At 42.0% G+C, this 22,708-nt stretch overlaps 2 protein-coding genes across 4 annotated transcripts in view; one reads left to right on the forward strand and one right to left on the reverse strand.

The window, feature by feature from the left end:
- The first annotated feature begins 1,959 nt into the window (after nucleotides 1-1,959).
- Nucleotides 1,960-9,740, forward strand: gabrp (gamma-aminobutyric acid type A receptor subunit pi). The gene is made up of 10 exons (XM_087848289.1): nucleotides 1,960-2,217; nucleotides 3,259-3,345; nucleotides 3,437-3,549; nucleotides 3,693-3,760; nucleotides 3,838-4,055; nucleotides 4,762-4,844; nucleotides 5,026-5,163; nucleotides 5,309-5,461; nucleotides 8,726-8,919; nucleotides 9,010-9,740. The coding sequence occupies exons 2-10, from the start codon at nucleotides 3,299-3,301 to the stop codon at nucleotides 9,340-9,342; spliced, it is 1,347 nt and encodes a 448-aa protein (XP_087704415.1). The 5' UTR covers nucleotides 1,960-2,217; nucleotides 3,259-3,298; the 3' UTR covers nucleotides 9,343-9,740.
- afap1l1a (actin filament associated protein 1 like 1a) overlaps nucleotides 8,303-22,708 on the reverse strand; it is a 28,779-nt gene continuing 14,373 nt past the window's right edge. For all 3 annotated transcript variants that reach the window (XM_006781710.3, XM_035912144.2, XM_035912141.2), the window contains exons 2-19: nucleotides 20,388-20,513; nucleotides 20,174-20,257; nucleotides 19,995-20,074; nucleotides 19,484-19,610; nucleotides 19,228-19,323; nucleotides 18,908-19,122; nucleotides 18,626-18,805; nucleotides 18,405-18,488; nucleotides 17,754-17,829; nucleotides 17,412-17,528; nucleotides 17,119-17,330; nucleotides 16,217-16,362; nucleotides 16,012-16,084; nucleotides 15,415-15,529; nucleotides 13,789-13,956; nucleotides 12,343-12,518; nucleotides 12,132-12,257; nucleotides 8,303-10,919 (exon numbers count right to left, since the gene is read on the reverse strand). In XM_006781710.3, the coding sequence (XP_006781773.2) occupies nucleotides 10,893-10,919; nucleotides 12,132-12,257; nucleotides 12,343-12,518; nucleotides 13,789-13,956; nucleotides 15,415-15,529; nucleotides 16,012-16,084; nucleotides 16,217-16,362; nucleotides 17,119-17,330; nucleotides 17,412-17,528; nucleotides 17,754-17,829; nucleotides 18,405-18,488; nucleotides 18,626-18,805; nucleotides 18,908-19,122; nucleotides 19,228-19,323; nucleotides 19,484-19,610; nucleotides 19,995-20,074; nucleotides 20,174-20,257; nucleotides 20,388-20,513 (2,228 nt within the window). In that variant the 3' untranslated portion in view covers nucleotides 8,303-10,892. The remainder of the gene's footprint in view (nucleotides 10,920-12,131; nucleotides 12,258-12,342; nucleotides 12,519-13,788; nucleotides 13,957-15,414; nucleotides 15,530-16,011; nucleotides 16,085-16,216; nucleotides 16,363-17,118; nucleotides 17,331-17,411; nucleotides 17,529-17,753; nucleotides 17,830-18,404; nucleotides 18,489-18,625; nucleotides 18,806-18,907; nucleotides 19,123-19,227; nucleotides 19,324-19,483; nucleotides 19,611-19,994; nucleotides 20,075-20,173; nucleotides 20,258-20,387; nucleotides 20,514-22,708) is intronic.

Genomic DNA, 22,708 nt, shown 5'->3' on the forward strand with positions numbered 1-22,708 from the left:
TGGCATCATAGAGCTGTCAGCTAGGTTACTGCATTTAAAATGAAAAATGAACCAAAGGGGTGGCCTAAAGGGTCACCAGTCACAGATACGTGGATTTAACGTGGAAGACTCTTGCCTTACAGAAGCACTAAATATACAGACACATAAACTGGCATGCAAGACATATGGGCATTTCAATAACTGGTCCTGGGTTGTGACAGTTATTAATAAAGCAATAGTGTTTAAAGCCCCTCCCTCATCCCCCCCAGGATTATTAGTTCCTACCTGATATTTGCAGACCAGCAGTTTATTCAATCATGCTGCACCAACTAAAGAGGAGCACACTCCTGTACTCTTCACTCTGTGGTACACTTCCAACATATTGGCATGTTTTCTTTTCCCCTTATTTGTTATGAATAAATTACTAACAGTAATATGTATTAATTTAATTTTGTGTTCATCACCCACTTCAGATGTGTAATGATTTACATATATTCGAGGTCCAGAAAGTCATTCATATGGCCTTTGGTATTCACTGGTTACCACTGGCCCTCATTAGCACTGTTAGCCACTTCTGTTACCCTGACATGAAGCCAGACATAAGTGATCAGAGGTAATCAGGTCATTAACAGGCAGGGGGAACAATGATTTTGCATGTTTATCAGTGGTAGGGGAAGTAAAAGAAGCACTCAATCACAGGTAGAAATGAACATGTACGCAGGTAGGACAAGAATGTCAGCTGGATGCTGACTAATGCAAAGCTGTCTCCCACTGTGACATCACTGGTCTGGCTATAATTATTCAATAGCCCTCTAGCACACAGATAAAACATTTACATCCTCCCCCTTCAGGTGCTTCACAAACGTCTCCATTTGTCTCTTTCACTGTCAAGGAATGTGCGCACTGCGTTTCACACAATTCTCCACGTGGAAGCAAATTCTACACGATTTTCTTATGTTCATTCCACAGCTCCCCTTCACCATCACTGTTTAATAAACAGATTGTTTATTTCAGACACGCAGCCATTGGAGCATGAAATTGAGAAAAAGGGAGCCTTACACCCACAGTGTGTTACTGATTCACTAAATAACTGAGTAAAGCAAAAAGTACTGCAGCAGCTTGTTAGTGACCATTTACAATCATTAGTCAGTGCTGGGAAACACAGACTAGCAAAATAATTGGCTGCAGTAGGTACAAGCATCTCTGAAACCTCATAAAGTGTTGTAAACAAGTATACTCCAAAGGTTCTTGCACATATGCTGGAGATCCAGCCGTGAGTTCTCAGAGGTCAGGCTATATAATTATAGTTGGGGCTCGGTTCCAGAGCCATAAAGATGAACCACATAAAGTCGGCAGCGCTGGAGATGAATGACTGACCACACAGCACACAAGCAGTATTGGTATTTGGGCTGCAGTTTACATCTCTGGATGTTGACAAATCATCACCAGGATCTGCTCCTTATAGCAGCATCAAGCAGCTTTTTCATCATCAGGACTACATGTGCACTTCCTACAACAGTGGCAAAGGGCAAGCTTTATGAACGTGAAAGTAGTCAAAATTGTTACTTTTGTCTGAGCCGCATGGGTATTTCATTGAAGTTAAGTTGCAGACAGAGCCGAGAGGAAGCTAATTCGGATGATGACACTGATGCAAAGGAACGAAGTAGTTGGAGGTGAAGATGGAGAGGGCATGAGGGGATGAGACACAGTCAAGCTGTGAAGCCCAGAAGGAGGTACAGTGTCAGTGTAAATTGAGGGGGAGGAGGTAGATAGAGAGTAAGAAGCCAAAAAGAATAGGAAGAATGAGAAAAAGGGAGTGATGTAAGGGCTCAAACTAGATGCTATTCTGTGTGTGTGAGTATGTGAAGGGGGGGGGCAGAGAAAAAAAGTGCAGCGCAAATGAGTAGTACGAAGAGAGAGGGAGGGGGGGCTGCACAGAGGCTCTGCGGGGAGATCAACACAGCTGTGCAGAGAGACAGAGGGAGTTGCACAGATAGTGGAACAACCAGCAGTAAGACACAAAGGACCAAATATTAGATGCTTTAACGGTAGCCTGAAGACACACGGGGATATATAATCAGAAGTAAACAAGAAAGTGGACCAATCTCAGCCACTGGCAACACTTGGGATACAGGAAGGCAGAAGAGCAGAGGAGGAAACAAAGGACAGAGCTGAGAGAGAGCAGAAGAGTGACCAAGTGGAAATAAAAAGGAGGACATAAGAGCACGGCTCAGGCAGGTAAGAGTTAGAAATTTGTATGTAAGCAGTGTAAAAGAAAAAAAAAGTAAACAGAAATGTTTATTTGAATGTAGATGCACATATAGGCAAGGTAGTATCTGACAATATGCTGTTGTGCAGTTCAGTACATGGGAAAAGAGGATAAACCGGAAGACAGATGTGAGGACAAAGGGAAACATGCATGATGCCATGCAAAACTAACACAGCAGGCTTCAGCCTAAGCTAAAAAATGCATCCAAACAGGAGAATGTGTTCACCTGACAACTACAACCTGATAACATTCTGTGCCATTTTGGCCCCTGGAGAAGGGGAATCAATAGTGTTCGTTCGCACAGTCATTTAGAATGGCACTTCAGTGTAAATAATGCATTGAAAATTAAATGCTGCTTTTCTAGACTGCTGGCAATATGGCGATATATTAGCTGCAGATTGCTTTGATGATAACTGAAGCACAATAACATGCAGGACAGATTTGCATGGTTTGGATGAAAGTATAAAGTGAAAGGACAGAAGTCTGTTACTGACAGTGAAATCAATCCGGGAAAGGAGGAGGAGGGGAAGGGTTTCCTGTAAGGATTTCTTCCTTGATGAGAGGGTTAGTTGAAGATTTCTGAAAAACAAAAAATGTGATCGAGGCCACATATATCAGCAGATGGATGAGTAACTGCAATATTTAAAAAATTATTAATAAATAAAATAAATGATAGACGTACATATATGCCTATCTAAACAAAATGTTGTTTGTCTATGTGTGTGTGTTTGTGTGTGTCTGCACGAGTGTGTGAAGGCATTGGAAAAGCTACTAATATATAATATTGGAGCGAGTAATAGAGGTGGGGATCAATGCAAGTTTACAAAACATTTTAAAACTATCGTGTCAGGGTGAACGCGTAGTTATCTAACAAGAAACGAGTGAGAATGACTGCTGCGTTGCAGACTTCCCCTGAGATGTGTAGTCACAATTTAGTTAGTTGCTGCCACCTTATGGTCAAACTGTGTCATCCCAATTAAATGAAAACAGCTCTTGTGTTTGTGTTTTAGTCCTTGTCACATCTCTCTGACCTCTGCCAGCTGATCCAGGATGTCTGCCAACCTGTTACTCATCATCCTCCTGACCTTTACGCAGGGGTGAGTGACTCTGAGGTCAAAAAAGCACGCGCACTTGTTTGTCTCATTGTTTGTCTCATTTCCTTTTTTCATTTTTTCCTGCTTTTATCAGGATCTGTGCATTCCATAGCAACCACTGGGGTGAATGGAACGACTCCCAGCTTCTGCCAACAATACAAAAGCTCATGAAAGGCTATAACCGCTACCTCAGACCTAATTTCAATGGTATGAAGTTGCTCGAGACATTTTTTTTTAAGCTTTTCTTTTTGTTTTTTGTTTTTTACCTTTCTAAAAGTCATCAGAGCTTCTGTGTCTTTCACTTAAGAGTGGATCAGTTGTACTGTTTCCCATGTGTGTCTCCTGAACAGAGGGCCCAGTGGAAATCGGAATGAGCCTTGATATCGCCAGCATTGATGCCATCTCTGAAATCAATATGGTACACCTTCTATTTTTGTCATCTGCGTGATCAAACGAGGGAGCAGGCGTCTTTATGTGTTTTTTGTATCTTTTCAGGACTACACAGCGACAATCTTCCTCCGTCAGCGCTGGCGTGATGCTAGGCTGATGTTCCCCGGTAATGAGAGCGTGAGCGTGGACGGTCGCCTGGTGTCACTGCTCTGGATCCCTGACACTTTCATCCCAGACTCCAAGCGCTCCTTCCTGCACGATGTCACCGTGGAAAATCGCCTCATACGCATCTTCAGCAACGGAACTGTTCTCTATGCTCTTCGGTACATTTCTTTACCGAAGCTTTGACGCTTGCTGACAGCTGACATTTCACGCTGCTGGTCACAGACAGGAAGAAAACAAATCCAGTCAACCCCACACTGCTCTCACGTTCTATATAAAAAGAAAGGGGAAAAAAATAACTAGGAGTATGACTAAAAAGCAAATGTCATCCCTCATTCATTCATCTTAGGGGTATGGCTCTGCATTCCTGTATGTTCTGCCCTTCAAACACTTAAGCCTTTGGCAGTGAAGATTTGCAGAGTCCCATATGAGTATTAAAAATCAGTCCAGGCTAATCTGTCAGCTCACATTGCCATATAACTTTATGTTGACTAGACAGTTTGACAGATGAAAGAAAGGTCAGCTGTGTACAGTATGTTCAGAATCATCTTCCTTCTTCTTGAGTACCGAAACTGATTGATAGCTGGAGCCATCATCTGATTGTGTGGAGGTGATTGAATGTTGTAGAACTCGAGCAACCTGGCCTCATTTTTGCAATCCGACAACACTGTGCACATAATTCATATGTGAGACACAATGATGATACTCCAGATATAAGTCTTTGATCTCTTGGATGTTCATCAGGGGAGAAGAGTTCTTTATGTTCACTAATAATTAACATCCCCTGTTATAAATCAGCAGAGCTGCAGTCATTTCAGTTGGGTTTTTGAAGCTTGGTAATGAATGCCTGCTTTGAATGCCCAACAGCATCACAGCTACGATCGCCTGCAACATGGATCTGACTAAGTACCCCATGGATAGACAGGTGTGCACCCTTCAGCTGGAGAGCTGTGAGTATTTAACTGTGAGCTCCATTAACCATCAGTCATGTGTGTAGCTGGACATAAATCATCATCATCATCATCACTACTACCATTTTCATCAGCCTCTGTGTAGTGAGTATGAAACTGAAAGACAGCTTTACACCGAGCACTTCACTAGCCAAAGGTTAACTAGTCTTTGTCTTTTCAGGGGGGTATAACCTACAGGATGTGGTGTTCTACTGGACCAGAGGAAATGATTCAGTGAAGGGTTTGGACACACTGCGGCTGGCACAGTATAGTGTGGAGAGCTACTACACATCAGTGTCAGAGGCTGTGTACGAAACAGGTAACATATTTGAGCTCTCTGGATTTCCTTTGCATGTTAGGATTCATCCAATGGCAGCTGCTAGTGGAGCACAAATGCACCACAGGATTGTTTAAATCTGCATTTTTTCCCTCGTTCTTTTTATGTCTCTTTGTGTCTTTTGCAGGAAATTACCCCAAGCTGGTGCTGCATTTTGCACTGCGCAGAAATGTGCTCTTCTTCATCTTGGAGACGTATGTTCCCTCCATTCTGTTGGTGGTTCTGTCCTGGGTCTCTTTCTGGATCAGCCAGTCCTCTGTGCCAGCTAGGACCTGCATTGGTCAGTAGCAGACTTCACTCTTTTAGTCCATGATTTTGGTAACTGTCCATAGAGTGACCATTTCCATATTACAGGCTGCAGGATTTCATGTATTGGTTTTTCTTTGGTCATATGAAGTAGGGATGAGTTTTAGCATCCCACCTACTTGTAGCATAATTATAATAATAATACTTATATTATTAAATAATTGTTCTCAATATAACAACTATGATGTCTAATGTCTGAGGTTTTCTGACTCTAACCTATGAATAAAAAGGATAACTTTGACCTTAGTCACTAAATAACTCACCAAATGATCAGCAGCTGAAGACATCAATTATAGTAAAAGTGTACAAATACATGAATAAATCAGATAAGGGTAGCACGGCATTTACTTTGCTTACACTAATGTTTTGTAAGAGTAGCTAATGGATGATGGGCCTTCACATGTAAATAACTGGACATGACTAACTTGAGCTTGTTATATAATAATATACTACAGTATATTTCTAACTAACTAGGCAGCTCATTCTAACTCTTGACAATACTTTAAAGATCAACTTGAAAGAAAGGCAGACATCATGCAAAGTGAGGTCAGAGGTCAAGTGCGACATGTTTAGATGAAAAATAATGTGATAATTAGAATACCCAATAAGATACCCAATTTTAAGCATCACTTTTGAAGATAAAAGGCATTTTATGAAAGCTTGACCTTGAAGTCAGAGGTCCAAAGTAAGGTCATACAGTGGCTTGCAAAAGTATTCAACGTTTCCACATTTTGTCACATTACAGCCACAAACATGAATCAATTTTATTGGAATTCCACGTGAAAGACCAATACAAAGTGGTGTACACGTGAGAAGTGGAACGAAAATCATACATGATTCCAAACATTTTTCACAAATAAATAACTGAAAAGTGGGGTGTGTGTAATTATTCAGCCCCCTGAGTCAATACTTTGCTTGGGGTGGCTGTAGCTCAGGTGGTAGAGCAGGTCATCTACTGATCGGAAGGTTGGTGGTTTGATCCCTGGCTTCCCCAGTCTGCATGCCAAATATCCTTGGGCAAGATACTAACCCCAAATTGCTCTCCGATGCATCCATCGGAGTATGAATGTGTGTGTGAATGTTACTTAGAAAGCACTTAGAAAAATGTGCTTGTGCGAATGGGTGTGAATGGGTGAATGTACAAGTTGTGTACAGCGCTTTGAGTGCTCAGAAAGAGTAGAAAAGCGCTATATAAGAACCAGTCCATTTACCATTTACTTTGTAAAATCACCGTTTGCTGCAATTACAGCTGCCAGTCTTTTAGGGTATGTCTCTACCAGCTTTGCACATCTAGAGACTGAAATCCTTGCTCATTCTTCTTTGCAAAACAGCTCCAGCTCAGTCAGATTAGATGGACAGCGTTTGTGAACAGCAGTTTTCAGATCTTGCCACAGATTCTCGATTGGATTTAGATCTGGACTTTGACTGGGCCATTCTAACACATGGATATTTTTTGTTTTAAACCATTCCATTGTTGCCCTGGCTTTATGTTTAGGGTCGTTGTCCTGCTGGAAGGTGAACCTCCGCCCCAGTCTCAAGTCTTTTGCAGACTCCAAGAGGTTTTCTTCCAAGATTGCCCTGTATTTGGCTCCATCCATCTTCCCATCAACTCTGACCAGCTTCCCTCTCCCTGCTGAAGAGAAGCACCCCCAGAGCATGATGCTGCCACCACCATATTTGACAGTGGGGATGGTGTGTTCAGAGTGATGTGAAGTGTTAGTTTTCCGCCGCACATAGCATTTTGGCCAAAAAGTTCCATTTTGGTCTCATCTGACCAGAGCAGCTTCTTCCACATGTTTGCTGTGTCCCCCACATGGCTTGTGGCAAACTGCAAACGGGACTTCTTGTGGTTTTCTGTTAACAATGGCTTTCTTCTTGCCACTCTTCCATGAAGGCCAACTTTGTGCAGTGCACGACTAATAGTTGTCCTATGGACAGATTCCCCCACCTGAGCTGTAGATCTCTGCAGCTCGTCCAGAGTCACCATGGGCCTCTTGGCTGCATTTCTGATCAGCGCTCTCCTTGTTTGGCCTGTGAGTTTAGGTGGACGGCCTTGGTAGGTTTACAGTTGTGCCACACTCCTTCCATTTCTCAATGATCGCTTGAACAGTGCTCCGTGGGATGTTCAAGGCTTGGGAAATCTTTTTGTAGCCTAAGCCTGCTTTAAATTTCTCAATAACTTTATCCCTGACCTGTCTGGTGTTTTCTTTGGACTTCATGGTGTTGTTGCTCCCAATATTCTCTTAGACAACCTCTGAGGCCGTCACAGAGCAGCTGTATTTGTACTGACATTAGATTACACACAGGTGCACTCTATTTAGTCATTAGCACTCATCAGACAATGTCTATGGGCAACTGACTGCACTCAGACCAAAGGGGGCTGAATAATTAAGCACACCCCACTTTGCAGTTATTGATTTGTGAAAAATGTTTGGAATCATGTATGATTTTCGTTCCACTTCTCACGTGTGCACCACTTTGTATTGGTCTTTCACGTGGAATTCCAATAAAATTGATTCATGTTTGTTGCTGTAATGTGACAAAATGTGGGAAAGTTCAAGGGGGCCGAATACTTTTGCAAGCCACTGTATTTGAAATCTCCATATGTGATTCACTATATGTTGTCAATACAAGAAATAAGAAAGATGGTTTTAAATAACTCTATATAGCATTACACTGATATGTTAACAATACACACCACACTTGTAAGATTCATAGTTATAGGGCTTTTTTGTCCATTTTTGACCAATAAATTATTGTGTTGACCTTGGAAACTTTAAGGCAAATATTTAATTGTTTGTTAACATGACCCCACTCAAGCAAATGTGTTTACAGACAGAAAAAAATCACACGCACACCCAAAAACATGACCTCCTTGGTGATGGTAGATACAGAAATACATCACTGATTAAGATTTCACTGAAAAAAACATCAAGTTTTCTGTTTCCACATGCTCACTAAGATTTCTATTGTTTGTTTTCAATACAAATCCCCATACACTGAGTATTTTCTAAGATCTGGATCCTTTAGTCTCACATCTACTGAAGCAGTGATGTTGTTTGCTTGAAGTTGCTTGAAGAAAATAATAAACCGAGAGAATGCATAAACAAAAAAAAGCCCCTGAAAGAAGAGCAAGAGTAGTGTGGAATGGACAAACTAAATATTTGTTTGCTTGATTTAATTGCTGGAACATGCTGGAAATAAAGAAAAAAATCCCAATCCTCTGATCTGTCTGCAGGAGTGACAACCGTGCTGACGATGACAACTCTGATGATGGGTGCCCGCACTTCCCTGCCCAATGCCAACTGTTTTATAAAGGCCATAGATGTTTATTTGGGCATCTGTTTCACCTTCATTTTTGGTGCACTGTTGGAGTATGCCTGCGCTCATTTTTACACCATGCAGCACCAGACCATTGAGGATTTATATCGGGTGAGACACATAACCATGATACAGATAAAAATGGAAAGATTTTCTGTTACTGTAAACATCAATCCATCGGTTTATCTGCCCATGTAACAGGACCTTCTGAGGGAGCTCAGCGAGTCTAATGGAAATGGCTCTATCCCCATCGTCAGCTCCAGCCAACCAAATCAGTCCGTGGAGATCGGCTCCACCGCAGAGGACTCCACGGAGCAGTCAGCGAACAGCGACACCAAGAACCATACAGGAACAAAAGAGAAGGCGCCAAATCAGGGCTGCGGCTTGTCGTCAGTGAGAGACGCATCACGTAAGGCGGCATCTGTCTTCATTGTGGAAAATCCACACAACATTGATCGCTATGCCCGCACAGTTTTCCCCACAGCATTCCTCTTTGTCAATATCCTGTACTGGCTTTATTATCTCTTTCTGTAAGTGCTCATTCCAAGCCGTGGAAAGCTTAATTTCACCAACCTGAAGCTGCTCTACCTCCTCATTTAAGATCCAACACCAGTCACCATGGTCTGAATACGAACGGACCTGACACAGCTTATTTATTGGATGGCGAAAAATCAATTGGTCCGGACTACGCTCTGCAACAAAGGCCGTTATTGATTGTGTGCAAAGAGTTGGCTCCCAGCACATCAGCATGTAAGAGTGGTAATGCAAAGCCTGTATTGTCTACTGACCAATCCATAGATCAAATGAGGAAGAGTTTAGAATGAATAGGATGCTGAACAGCACCACACAGTTGGTTGCTATGCATTGTTTGCATGAGACCATATACTGTATGATTATGTTTCGCCGTACAATGTGAAATTAAAAGACTACATCAGTGACTGGAATGTGTCGGTGCATTTATATGAGAAGGAAATTCAGTCTGTGCTTAGTAACAAGTTAATTAAACAGGAATTGTTTGGGAAAATAAGACACACATTTATTATTCCCTCTCGGGTACGAGAACAGTAAAGTGCAACAGGCGACCACAGGTTTGGTAAGGAAGGTGTTAAAATGACATTTGATGATTTCATTAAAAGGAAAAGACAGATTTCTATCACTGATAGCACCACTTTGTTAGTAACTCAATGATCTGTAATGTAAGTATTCAGCTGTATTTAAATGTGTGCCAAAGAGGTTGATCAGGACAAGCATGGATTTACTCCTCTATGGCACGTACCCGAATACTGACTTCAGGTAGAAAAATGCACAAAAAGTTTTAGGCACTTAAAAGGAGTAGCAACATTAGGGATATGAGCCACTGCGGAGTCATTAAAAAAACATCAAGAAATAGAGAGACTGCTGCAGCAGATGGCATTATCTGAAGATTAGAGAGTCACTATGGGATTACTTGATGCAACTCAGAGAGCCTGAACCCCCAGAGGAACATACATGCCAATTACCTTGGAAAAGTGTGCCTAAAGCTTTTGCACACTTATGATGAGAAATGAAACATTGTACAGTATTTTAAGTACAAACACATATAGAACAGTAGTTGGCGCTCATTATGTACAGGCAAAACAAAAAAGATTATATCACCTAAAAGGCACATCATGGCTTAAACTGTCTTTCATTCTCAAAGCTTCCAATACGTCACATTGCTTTGGTCTTCTTTTTTCCCCTCACGACACCATTTAAACATTTCTGGCTCTTTTCCACACTACATTTTATTCATTTGTAGTGCTTTCCATACTTTTATGTTGCCTTTCTCTGCTGAACTTACCCTTCTTGATTTTTTTTTTTCCTTTTCCAAAATTTTAAACTGCACCTTTCCAGAAAGTGAAAATACTTGGCTACAGACCGTAAGCAGTCATTGGAAATATTCAGTAAGCTGTACCACCACCTAGTGGCTGATTTCTTTCATTACTGTTTATGCAGTTTCTCAGCAGTCCAAAAAGGAAACAAGTCTTGACTTTCATTTATAAATGGCAAATTTTAGGCAAAGTGTCCAAAGTCTCTTCCAGATATGCATTATTTCCCTCGTCCTCCTAGGTTCCTTTCTTTGACTCCCATTCCTAGAGAAAGAAAATCAGATTATTTTTTTTAATGATGTGAAAATTTCAATTAATTTCACAGGAAACACAAAAGTGTACTTATATCATTAAATAGTTGTTCACAGTAATCTAACAGAATGAAAACCTAAGGCTTTTTGGGAAAAAAATGAAATGAAAAACAAGGTCATGGTGCACTAAATTGTATTCACTCGTCTGCCTTCACACACATATGAACTTGAGTGACTTCTCATTCTGAAGCCATTAATATGACATTGGCCCACCCACTGATGCTATAACAGCTTCAATGTTTCTAGGAAGACTTTCCAAAAGGTTTAGAAATGTGTTTATGGGAATTTTTGCCCATTCTTTCAGAGGCAGACACTGATGTTGGACGAGAAGTCCTCTGAGTCTCCGCCGAATTTATCCCAAAGGTGTTGTGTTGGGTTGAGGTCAGGACTCTGTCTTTATGGTCCTTACTTTGTGCACTGGTGCACAGTTATGTTGTAACAGGAAGCAGTCTACAGTCCAGTGGCAAAATGCTTCACACCACTGCGTCTGACACTTTGCATCGAGCTTGGTGATGTAAGGCTTGGATGGAGCCGTTTCCATGACACTCTCCACACTATTCTTGAGCTAATCTGAAGGCCACATCACATTTGGAGGTCTGTAGCAGGAAGCTGACAAGCTCTGTGCACTACGTGATCTTACGTGGCCTACCACTTCATGGCTGAGTTGCTGTTGTTTCTAATCACTTCCACTTTGTTATAAAACCACTAACAGCGGACTGTGGAATATTTAGTAGTGAGGAAATTTCACGACTGGGCTTTTTTCATAGGTCCTGAGCTCCTGAGAGCGACCCATTCTTTCACAAATGTTTTTAGAAGCATAAATAGGTGCTTGATTTAATACACCTGTGGCCATGAAAGTCAATGGAACAATATGGTGTATTTGTAATGCTTAAATTTTGCAATACACATTTTTTTTTATTGCTGCTACCTCGTAGACTGCCTCACATTTCATTAACACACAGAGCCACTAATATCTACATTGAGTGCACTATCATATGATGACTATCTATTTATGTGCAAACTGTGAAAAACCCATTAGATGATGGTACATGCCGCGGTGACTCTATTAACTCCCTGAGGAGACTGAAAAGAAAACATGACAATACACGACAAGCTGAGCAACTGAACTGCGTGCAGCAGAACGGATGAATTTCATCACTATTACCTTTGCTTTCTGCATGACAGTTCCAGTACAAGAAGCGTAAACAGACGGTGGCCTCCTACGCAGCTCTGCGGCACAATTTACTGGTAAAGAATCACTGTAGATATTCTGGATCTTCTTGCTAGAAGCCTGGACAATATAGAAAAAGTATAGAAGTATATAAAAATCTTTGTATGCAGAGGGCCTATCTTTCTACATTAAGCATAAGCGGTACCTGAACAGGAGGTTTAGCCTCTGCTGATGCCCCCAGGGTTCCTCCTGCCAGGCTCTTATTGAGGTTTTCTTTGACCTGAGTCAGTCGAAGTTCCAGGTCCACCCTCTCTGCCTCTTTAGCTCGACAGGCCTCCTCCAACTGAGCCACACGCTTGTTCAGGAAGGACTTCCTCTTATCTGCCACACAGATTCACAGAAATAGATCAAAACAATAAGATACGCATTTGTACGTTCATATCCTCCTTTGCATTATATTTAAGTCTTAAAATTCCGTTTTTCAAAATAAAGCACTTACTCAAGTTCTAAATTTATTGATTTTACAATAAATCAATCTCAAGAGAAAAAAAAATTGTTTATTTTGTTTTTTGTTTTTTTTTATTTAGCGATGATATTTATTAGACCACCTGTTAAAAAAAAGCAAGAAAACAAAAATATTTGAGAAATTTGCCCAAAACTTGTTTAAGACTAAAAAAAGGAGAAAAAGTTGTATCATTATTTAAGACGCAAATAGCAAACTGAATTCACATTTTTAAAGCCACCGGACTTCTGTATTTGGAAATTAACCAAGTATAACATTCAACCACTAAAACACATTTTTAGTATAAACTTATTTTTAATAATAATGTGCTATCACTTTTTGTTTTTACTTTATTTTGTAAAACAGTATAGTCGAATATTACTGGATAACAACAATAATTATATTTTTGCATTAAAAGTACAATTTCAAGTAAAAGACTTACACATACTGCTCAACTAGCCTGAAACAAGTTATTAACATTAAAAAAATATTTCAACAACTGCAGCATAAACCTCACAATGCAGGATGCTATTATAATTTTTTTAAGCACTGTATAAAAAAATAGAATCTAATTATGAATACTACTTAGATGTTTTTAAAGAAAACATTTTGCTTCATTAAAATGTGTTGATGACTTTTTTAAGGCACTTTTTAATCTAAAATGTAATAGGCTTCATACAGTTGTGACTGTGGCACAGTTATGATTGTTTCCTCTGCTTCTGCTGGAAGCACGCCATACAGTACTAGAGGAAATTAGGTAATTAGACATAGCAGACATTTTTTTCATAAGCATGTTGTTTCATGTAATAATTTTAATACCAATGCTGTATGGGAAACTTCTGCTCTTTCATGGCCTTATAATAAAGGAGGTCACAATGCAGGGTCATATAAAGAGCCGTGATGCATTATGATGTAAAGAACGTCTGGCAAATTTGCACAAACACACCAATGAATCCTGCAAAAATAAGACTAAAATCCTCCCGTGTTTTTTTTTTTTTTGTGCCTTGTAACTATGTCTTCATACATTAGTTAATCATCGAGAGGGTACATGCATGTTTTAGTTGTGTTTTTCATTTTGGGACTGCTTCAACAATAAAGAGCAACCATTCATGCGGGATCTGCTCCCTGTCTGACTTTATATCTTCTTACCTGCAGCTGTCTTCAGCTCTTCTTTCAGCTCTCTCTTCTGCTGTCGGAGGGTTACTAGTGCATTACGTATGCCATCTCGCTCTTTCTCCAGCTCCTCTTTTTCTCGGAGGTAGCGTTTGGCATCTTCTTCTGCTCGCGTTTTCCCATACCTTCCGTACTGGCTGGTATCTGGATGAGAGCAAAGGTTAAAGGTCAGATGTACAGGGGTTATGGGAATAAGACAAAACCCTCTCACGGCAGCCTGTCTGCATAATTAATGCTATGCTCTCCGTGGGAGCTGCCTGTAAGTGTCACATGGATGTAGAGCGTGGTCGTTTTTTACAACAGGCCAGAGAGAGACAGTGTTCATTTTTCTAGAAATTGTGTGGCTTCAATATTAGAGAACATTAAGTTTTACTGTCTCATAATATTTTTGTGTTCATGTCCCATTTATGTTTCAGAGGATGTTTGATTTTTTTTTCTTTCTTTAAGCATCAGACATTAAACTTACTATCTTACCATGCTCCACTCACCCCAAAGCAAACCCTAACCTATAATGGCCATAATACAGCGTTGTAAATTCAAGGAAACCCGGTGATATGGTTGCAGGAATTAGAGATAAACACACACACTCCTGCGGGGTAAGAGGTCAGAGGGTGAGGCAGCAGATCTAATGCGAGTGTCCAATAAATCTCAGGTTACATCCTGCAGCTCTCAGCCCTTGGAAAGCGCGGCTTCTTTGATGTGCCAGAAGGTGACAGCGAAGACCACAGCGGAGACGCGGCAAGAAGAGGAACCCTCGCTGATATCACTTTTCTGTAACTCAGACGCTCATCTCCTTCACTTGTGCAGCAGAGAGCAAATGACAAAAGGGAGCAAATGGGAGAGGCCAGAGCAGAGGGAATGGAATACGGGCGGAAAGTGAGAAGATGATTGAGTAAAGAGAAGAAAAGAAGAAATACTGAGCCAGATGACTGCTCAAATTTTATGACTGCCAGTGCTCAAGCCCACAACTCGAAGGAGTGTAAGCTATATGAGCTCAAGAGCACTGGAATCTATGACTTAGTGAAATATTGATGTATTAAGAAGAATTATTTCTCCCCCCCCACCACAGTATTTTGAGCTGTTTTTATGGGTTTTTTTAATCACACAGATGTAAATCAAGGATCAGTATAAAATAGAAAAAATACTTAATATAACAACAAAGTATATTAATAAACTCAGCCTGTAAGTTAATAAATGTGGAGTCAGCTCCTTTCAAAGTAGTTGGAAAAAGACACCAGCACTGCTCATAAGGCTGCACACTGAACAATAAATGGCAATGTTTCAAAGTTGTAAAGCAATATTTTAAGTTTCATACTGACAGAACAATAAAAAAAAAGAGAATTGCCTTAAAAATGGTTTAAAACAAGTGGTTTACCACAAATGTAACAAGTCAGGAGACAATTTAGTCACACTCCGAAGAGGGGCGTTTAAAGATGTCTTCCTTTTTATTTAGGAAGCATTGAATTAAAAGCTAAGTATGTATATAAAATAGAGGATTTTTTGCTGCTTTTTGGAAAATCCTAGAATTGATTTCACAAGGTTAGACTCAGCACCACTTGATGAACTGCAAGTCACACTGGAAAACAAACTGAGCACACTTACGTGAGCCTATTCGCTTCAGGGAGACTAATGGCTTGGTTCTGTCAGAGTCGCTGCTTGAGAAACTTGAGCGCCGTTTCCCTGTATTCCCAGACTGCTGCCTGCGGTTCTCTCCTGACTGGGTGGAGCAGAGAGAGGGCGGGGGGAGTGACAGATGTGGGAAGAGTGAGGGCAGATCAAGAAAAGTGAAATTTGTTTATCAGGCTATGCAGTGAACGTGTCTCGGGATTTACTGATTTCAGACTGCTGTGGTGTGCATTTGTGGGTTTTTGGTTGTAGGTGGTGAGAGGCATGTGTTTAAAGTGCATGTTAATGGGGTTAAGAAAGGAGTTTACAGGCTGTGAAACTGCTATGACCTCTTGCCTTCCTGTCACCAGTCAGAGCACTTTATCTTTTTTTTCCCTAATGCGGACACCCTGATCTTTCTCTGGTAAGAAAAATGGCATCATTGATAGGCGTGCAGGAGAGCACTGTCTATTTATTTGGGTGACTGATGGGATGTCAGACAGCGAAAACCCAAACAGCTGCATGCCCATACATCTTCTGATCTGGTCACATCAAAGTTAACGCGTGATTTCTGAGCGTGAGTGTCCTGCTTACCTGCAGATCCTCGTTAGGTACCTCGTCGTATGTTCTAGAATCTGTGGAGGTGCTGCTGGAGGAGGTAGCCCACCTAGTTTGAGAGAAAACAGACAAAGTAAACGTACATAAAAATGATGTAAGCAAAAACATCGCTGCTTTGGTTGATGGCCTAGCTTTGAACTTGTCCATGGAGCCTGACCCCCTTCCGCTTCATCTCACTCACAGGAAGGAATGCCGCGCAGCATCACGGATGTTAGCAATGGTTTCCACATCTACATAGTCGTAATGCAGTGATTCTGGGTCTGTCGCAGAGCCCATTTCTGCCAGGAGGAGACCGAGCCACCGTCCAAGCTCCTCTGAGCTGCTTGCCTGACAATTTAAAAGAAAGGCATTGGATAAATAAATAAATAATCAAGTTTAATATTCAATCTACTTAAAGACTGTGGTGATGTACACTGACTCTTGATGAGACCATAATATGCGTAATATATTTTTAATAGAAAAGTTGCTGTGTTTACTGTTAACTTTTAAGTTCCCCGAAAATTGAAAGTTAAAAAAAAAACAACTCTGAGAATTTTGGAAATGACGACGCAGACACCAGCTTTCCAGACTGGCTCTTATCTGTTACTACATGTCTGCCAGATTCGTTATGCCCCTGTTACCTGACCTTAAAGGAAGAAAATAGACATCAGTCTTGTTAGACAGTCTGCTGCCTTCATGAGCAGGCATGCCAGGCGTACGTGAATGGTCGTGTGATATGCACGTTAGTATGGATTCAGATTATTTCTGAAGCGTTTGTACAGATCGTGATTGTTTTTGCTTTGCAGGTATTAGAGTGGATGTGAGAAACATCTGGCTCATTAGCTGATAATTGCTTCACAGTCTGTTTATCTGAGCTCTTTTTTACTAAAACAGCTGCCCAGTGATGAACGAGTCGAGCTGACGAGAGTGATGAGATTGAATCAAAACATTAACTCGACAATAAGCCTACCACCTCTGTTGGGCAGATGGAGACTGTTGAGCTGGTTAAAAATATCTCCCTGCTTATGTTCTTATGAAAGATGACTCTTTTCAATTCTCACAGATATATCGTGCAGCTTTGAAATAATCAAACAAGAAGCACACCTCCAGGGCAGCCACTTCTGTGCTGTCCCGTAAGACACGGAAGGCAAAGGGGTGCTTGGGTCCGAGTCCCGGAACCACCTCGCAGCCGTGGAGAGGAAGCGAAGGGAGAGACATCCGAGGATCTCCTTTGTCGTGGTAGAAGTGCAGGGCACCTCTGCACACGCAGCACCACTGCTCCCGCCACACCTGATTCACCAGCACTGACAAATGGCCTGCATCGTGAGGAGAAAAGGAAGAGTTACGCATTCCGCAAACTTGGACTCCTGAAGCACGACATTGAAGCGGGCTCTGACCTTGCCGAGGATCGCTGTATGTCCGTGGGTCACTTGTCCGAGTGGACTTCTTCTTTGAGAAGCTGATGATGCGTGTAATCTTACGCCCCGCAGCAAAAGGACCCCGTTTCACCTTACCTTAAATAAAAAAATTAAAAAGAGTTCAAAATCAGATGGATTTATCTGTGTCGTTTGGGAACTGTATTCCCAATCTGTTTTATTTTATCAACATGTTTCAACAGAATCCTTCCAATCTCATATGGCATAAATGCAGCAATATGGAAGAGTCACACAAATTACATCCAAGCAACCTCTAATTGGAACAGCTGCAATGCTTTAAGACTGCGTGCATCTCTGCCTTACCATTCTCTCTGCAGTTCTCTCCAGCTGACACGCCCACACTGTCTGAATCCGATGTGTTCCTCTCCGCAGACAACCTCTGCAGAAGCAAACACGCCAACACAAGGTTAGATTTTATCACAGCCTAAGGTTTCATTCTAAGCTAAGCTGGTCTACACTTGCCTTTGACTAATAAAGAGCTAAATAACTATACTTTAAAGGCATTTCTTCTCATACATATCATCCTTCTTAGACGTCTTGCTGTTTCCTAAATACAAACACATGGCATAATTAAACAAATAGTCTCCTTCCAGCTCTATATGGGCTCCCCTTGTTTTAGTATTTGTTTTTGTATGAGAGCCTGTTGCAGATTGTGATCTAATAAACTCCTAAAGAGGATGTGCCTCTTCCGACACTGGCTCACCACCACCTCCGTCAACGAAGTCTTAACTCCTAATTACCCTGCTTATCTCCTCTTTGTTCTGCGAGCCAAACACAGGTATCTGTGTCGAGCCAAACAATTGTTTAGGAAAATTGATGCTGACAGCACAATTGCTGCTTGCTGCTGAGCATTCCTCGCCTCAGCTGTAAGGAAGAATTACGGACTTCGGGGATATAACAGAAAAAACCCCCACAAGGATACACTCACATAAACATCCTCTCTCTCACGCTTACCTTATCAAGTTCACATTTTCTGAGAATGACAGGAGATGCCGATTCCTCGGGCGCTGCGCTCTGACTGCTCACCTCTCTGACAACCTGCGGGAAAGTTTGCACTTATCACTCTGGACTGGATGCTAAACCCCCCACTCCTGCTGACGAACCAGTGATGATTGGCAGCTATACCAGAGGAAAACGCATGACTCCTGCATAAAATTGCAGCATGCTAAAATTACCGTAAGCCACGTGTGGGCCTGCTCTTTGCTCTGTACCGCAAGCACCAGCGCGTCTCCATTGGGTAAGGTAAAGCGAAGCTCGTGATGCTTTCTCTTGGTGTCTTTGGGGACGTAGACTACAGTGCATTGGGGCAGCAGCAGGTCCACGTAGGGGGACATGTCTTTGGAACTCTTATAACACTGCACAAAGAACAACATGTGGTACACGTGAGGAAAAAAAAAAGGAAAGATACACAAGTAAAGAACATCCTTTAAGGAAGATGAGAAAGTGCAGCATCTCACTTGTAGCCTGTTGTCCCGTATGACAGTGAGCTGCTTGGCCCACTGCCCAAAGCGTTTTTTACGCAGCAGGAAGGCACAAATGCGACAGTCCCTGGCAGGAGGCATGGAGCTCTCATCGGAGGGCCACTGATGAGTAAGCCGGACGCTCGGGCTCCTCTCTTCCTCGTCTTCCTCGTAGGACTCGTAAGAACTGCTCAAAGCATCAGAATCATTGTCTGTTGAAGCAATGAGAAAGACAGAGAGAGGGAAAATGTAAGCTTTATTTGTTGGAAAAACGCGGTATTTATCCGGCGATCCTGGAAACGCGTGGGTGTTCTCACAGGAGTTTTTGCGACGTAAGTTTGAGCAGGTAGTGGGGTATTGGTTTTCTGTATCTTCATAGCCATCTTCTATAGAGTTAGGAGGGCTGGACCTTACTGGAAAGGGAAGGAAAAAATGCATTTTACCTTTTGTTGCGCTAATTATCTGTGGTACATCCTGCTATATGATTGTGTTCATATCAATTATATCCTGTGCATGGAAAGAACACTAGAACACTAAAGTCACTGAGTTCAACTGAGGTGGGAACATGCTGACCTCTTGTTATTATATACTCAGGCATCTTGCCAGGGCTCAGGGGCACTGCCTCTTCGTAGTACTCCTCCGGAGGTGGGGTTGTGGGCAGCGGGGGTGGCGAGTCAGCTGAGTGTGGGGCGGCACAGCTCTGCTAAGGCAGACACATAAATATAAACAAAGCTCTCAAAGTTCCTCCCCCAAAAAAGCCAAAAGAGCTACATAATCAAAGAGACACACAGAATAACACTGTAAAAAAATTCCATAAATTAGACGCATGGGCTCTGGGCGGATCCCCAAGTCTTCACTCGTCCAGCAGTTTACAGAGCAATGAGCATGTCGAGCAAAGGGAAAACCCCACAATACGGAACACAGTCTCTGGTTTTCATCGCCTCTTTTGGATTTGCAATTTGCAAAGTGCAACTGGGGCAGCGAGTGCTGAAAAGACTGATATTAAACAGCTTACAGCCCACACACGGAATCCTTTCACCTTCAGGACTTTAAGTTCTCATATTTTCTCATGTTTTTCACTTGCCTTTTTCAAAGTTTCAGTTTGTGCATTCTTGTTTTCTTTCACATCATCAGAAACATCCTTTAGGTCTCCAAGCTCACAATCTTAAAAAAAAGAAAGAGACATTCATTTATTCTCATTATGTTAAGGGCAGGGAATTTGCATACGTGGCTTTCATTTGATCTCACTATGGTGGAGCTCACCAAATGTCTCAAAGAGAGACTCTACAAAGCTCGTGCCATTTCTGTACACTGATGAGTTCATGTAGATGTAGTCTGTTCCTGACACTAGAGGGGAGGAAGAAGAAAACACAGGCAGCAGTAAGTTAAAAAAAAAAAAACAGCATTAAAAAAAAAACCTTATATGTGCAATCATTCAGAACTTAGTGTAAAAATGAATTTCCTTCCTCTCTGTTACCTGATGGCTCTATCTGCTGCAGGAGGTTCCGCACTGAGGTCTTCTTCTCCTGGGTAGTGGAGCTGAGGTTCTCCTGGTCCAGCATCTTCAGCAGCACGCCCAGCTCACTCACCAACACCTCCATTGCTGCACAGAGAGGAGGGCAAATGGTCAAAGGGGTGTGTGAGTGTGTGTGCGAGCGTTTGTGTATAATTAGAGAGGGCAAAGGTCAGACTAGCAAGTCTAAACAAATCCCTGGTGTATGTCCAACAGGCTCTTTCTGCTTTGCTTTCCCCTCGTCCTTCTTTCAATTTGTGTCACTCTGCTTCACAGTTTGTCAGTATCCATCAGCCATCTCATCACTGAGTCTCCTTTCTATCTCCCTCTGTCTATCCAGACTAAACAATGCCAAGAGGCTTCAGTCACAGGAAACACGTCTGCTAATTGCTCATTAACCCTGTAAATATGTGAATTTGGAACGACGACCAAAGATAACAGCAAATGAACTTCCTGAAAAAAGCTCTAAAATTCTGCGGATTCACAAACTCAAATTTGAATCAAGATTTAAGTGACAGAAAAACTAGATTTTGGTCCCCCTGGCCCTCTAAAAGGACAAACAGATACAGGCATTGGTTCAATATGGAGCATCGGACTCTAACAGGAATAACTTAAGGAGCACTTTAGAGAGCTTAGAAATGAGAAAGCTAGAACTTCATTCACAAGGACCCGATCTTTATCCTGCAGTTGCGAAACTGAAATGCCGAACTTAGAAAAACACAAGCTGCCTTAAACAGGCTTTCACAGGGCTCTCTGGGTCCTCTGGACCCAAGATTGTAGGAACAGATATATCGCATACATCATATGTTGATCTGAGAGGTAGGACAGGTCCACTCCCTGTTTCTCAGAGCAAAACCCAAATAAACTAGCTCACTCCCCCCAGCTGCTGCAAGCCCGAGAAAAGATTTGCAACCTGCTGCAAGCCAGTGCCACCAAGTAACGCTTTTTGTTTCTTCCAGCTTCCCGAGGTGTTTCCATTAGCTCGTTTGTAACCACTGTCTGTATTCTAGCACCCAGTTTATTACCTCTGTAATCCTAAAATCCACAGTAAAAAACAAAACAAAACCTAACAAATGGCTGAGTCACTGCTGGCATTCTTGTCTGCCTCCCCCTACTTCCCATTCTCCTCCATCTCTTATTCTCTCCCCTCCCTCCTACCCAATTTTCACAGTCCAGGCCCCTTGGACCTAGTGAACCGTGCGTCTTACTCGGGTCAGCCGCGGGACAGCCGCTGAGCCAGAAAACTCTTTGTACAGAGTGCGCTCATATGGCAGCAAGACCTGTTGCGCTAAGCACACACACAAACACAGGCAGAAACAGACACATACACTCATGCACACAAGCCCAAAACGCACAGGTAGGCTCATGTGTTGTGCATTTAGCGAGGTGTGTCAAATCTTAACTTTTGTCTGCTTATCTAGAAAATGCACTCGAACCACCATCGTGTGCAGGATTTTGTACACAGGCCTAAAAAGCACATTAATAAGTTGAGGCAGAATGTTGGCTGTCTCAACGTATGACCCCAACACAGTGAACTTGCATGTAATCACCTCTGACAAGCAGAAAATAAATAAGCTGGAGAAAATATCTATTGTTTGTCAGTGATGTATGTCCTACATTTCAGGGTGCTCCCACTCCTTAAAGACAGACATACTTTTCTTAGGTGGGTCTTCCTATGGGTTTTAACAATGCCCAGCCAAGGCTACAGTCAAAAGCAACAACAGCTACAGTAGGTGTATGTTTGCCTGTGCCTGTTTAACCACTTTGACTCCTGTACCAGCCTGGTTTCCTTCCATTGTAATAATAGCCCGCTCCCACTCTGAGGAACGGGCATGAGGATTTAATCCATGCTGTGAGCTGGAATGTGTCCTCATTAACATCTGATTCATGCAGGGAAATGAGGAAGTGGAAGGACAGGAAACTCATGAGAGTGGGATGTGTGGGCCTGGTGAACGCTGTCACTCTGCCAGAGGTTCCAGCTGTTTAGATTCTGGCTCTAGCGTAGCACTGGGCTTCCCCTAACCTAAGTGTAAGACAAAACCGTATCCACAGCATGACTCATTCTCTGCAGAGAGAAGTTGAAATTTACACCAGTCAGCACTAAATCAAGTATATTACATATAATATAACAGAGAAATTGAGGCGATGCTTTCAAAGGATTTGGCGTGAAGTAGGTCGCCTCACTCCTTAAAAACAGTTTCACAATTTTACTCCTTAAAAATCAGATTACCCAATTTCACGTTTACAGCGCAAGGGCGAGCGAGAAGGAATTACTTCCTCATTTT

This window comes from Neolamprologus brichardi, chromosome 2 (genome assembly GCF_056152115.1).
Source record: "Neolamprologus brichardi isolate AB-2024 chromosome 2, ASM5615211v1, whole genome shotgun sequence".
Taxonomy (NCBI): Eukaryota; Metazoa; Chordata; class Actinopteri; order Cichliformes; family Cichlidae; genus Neolamprologus; species Neolamprologus brichardi.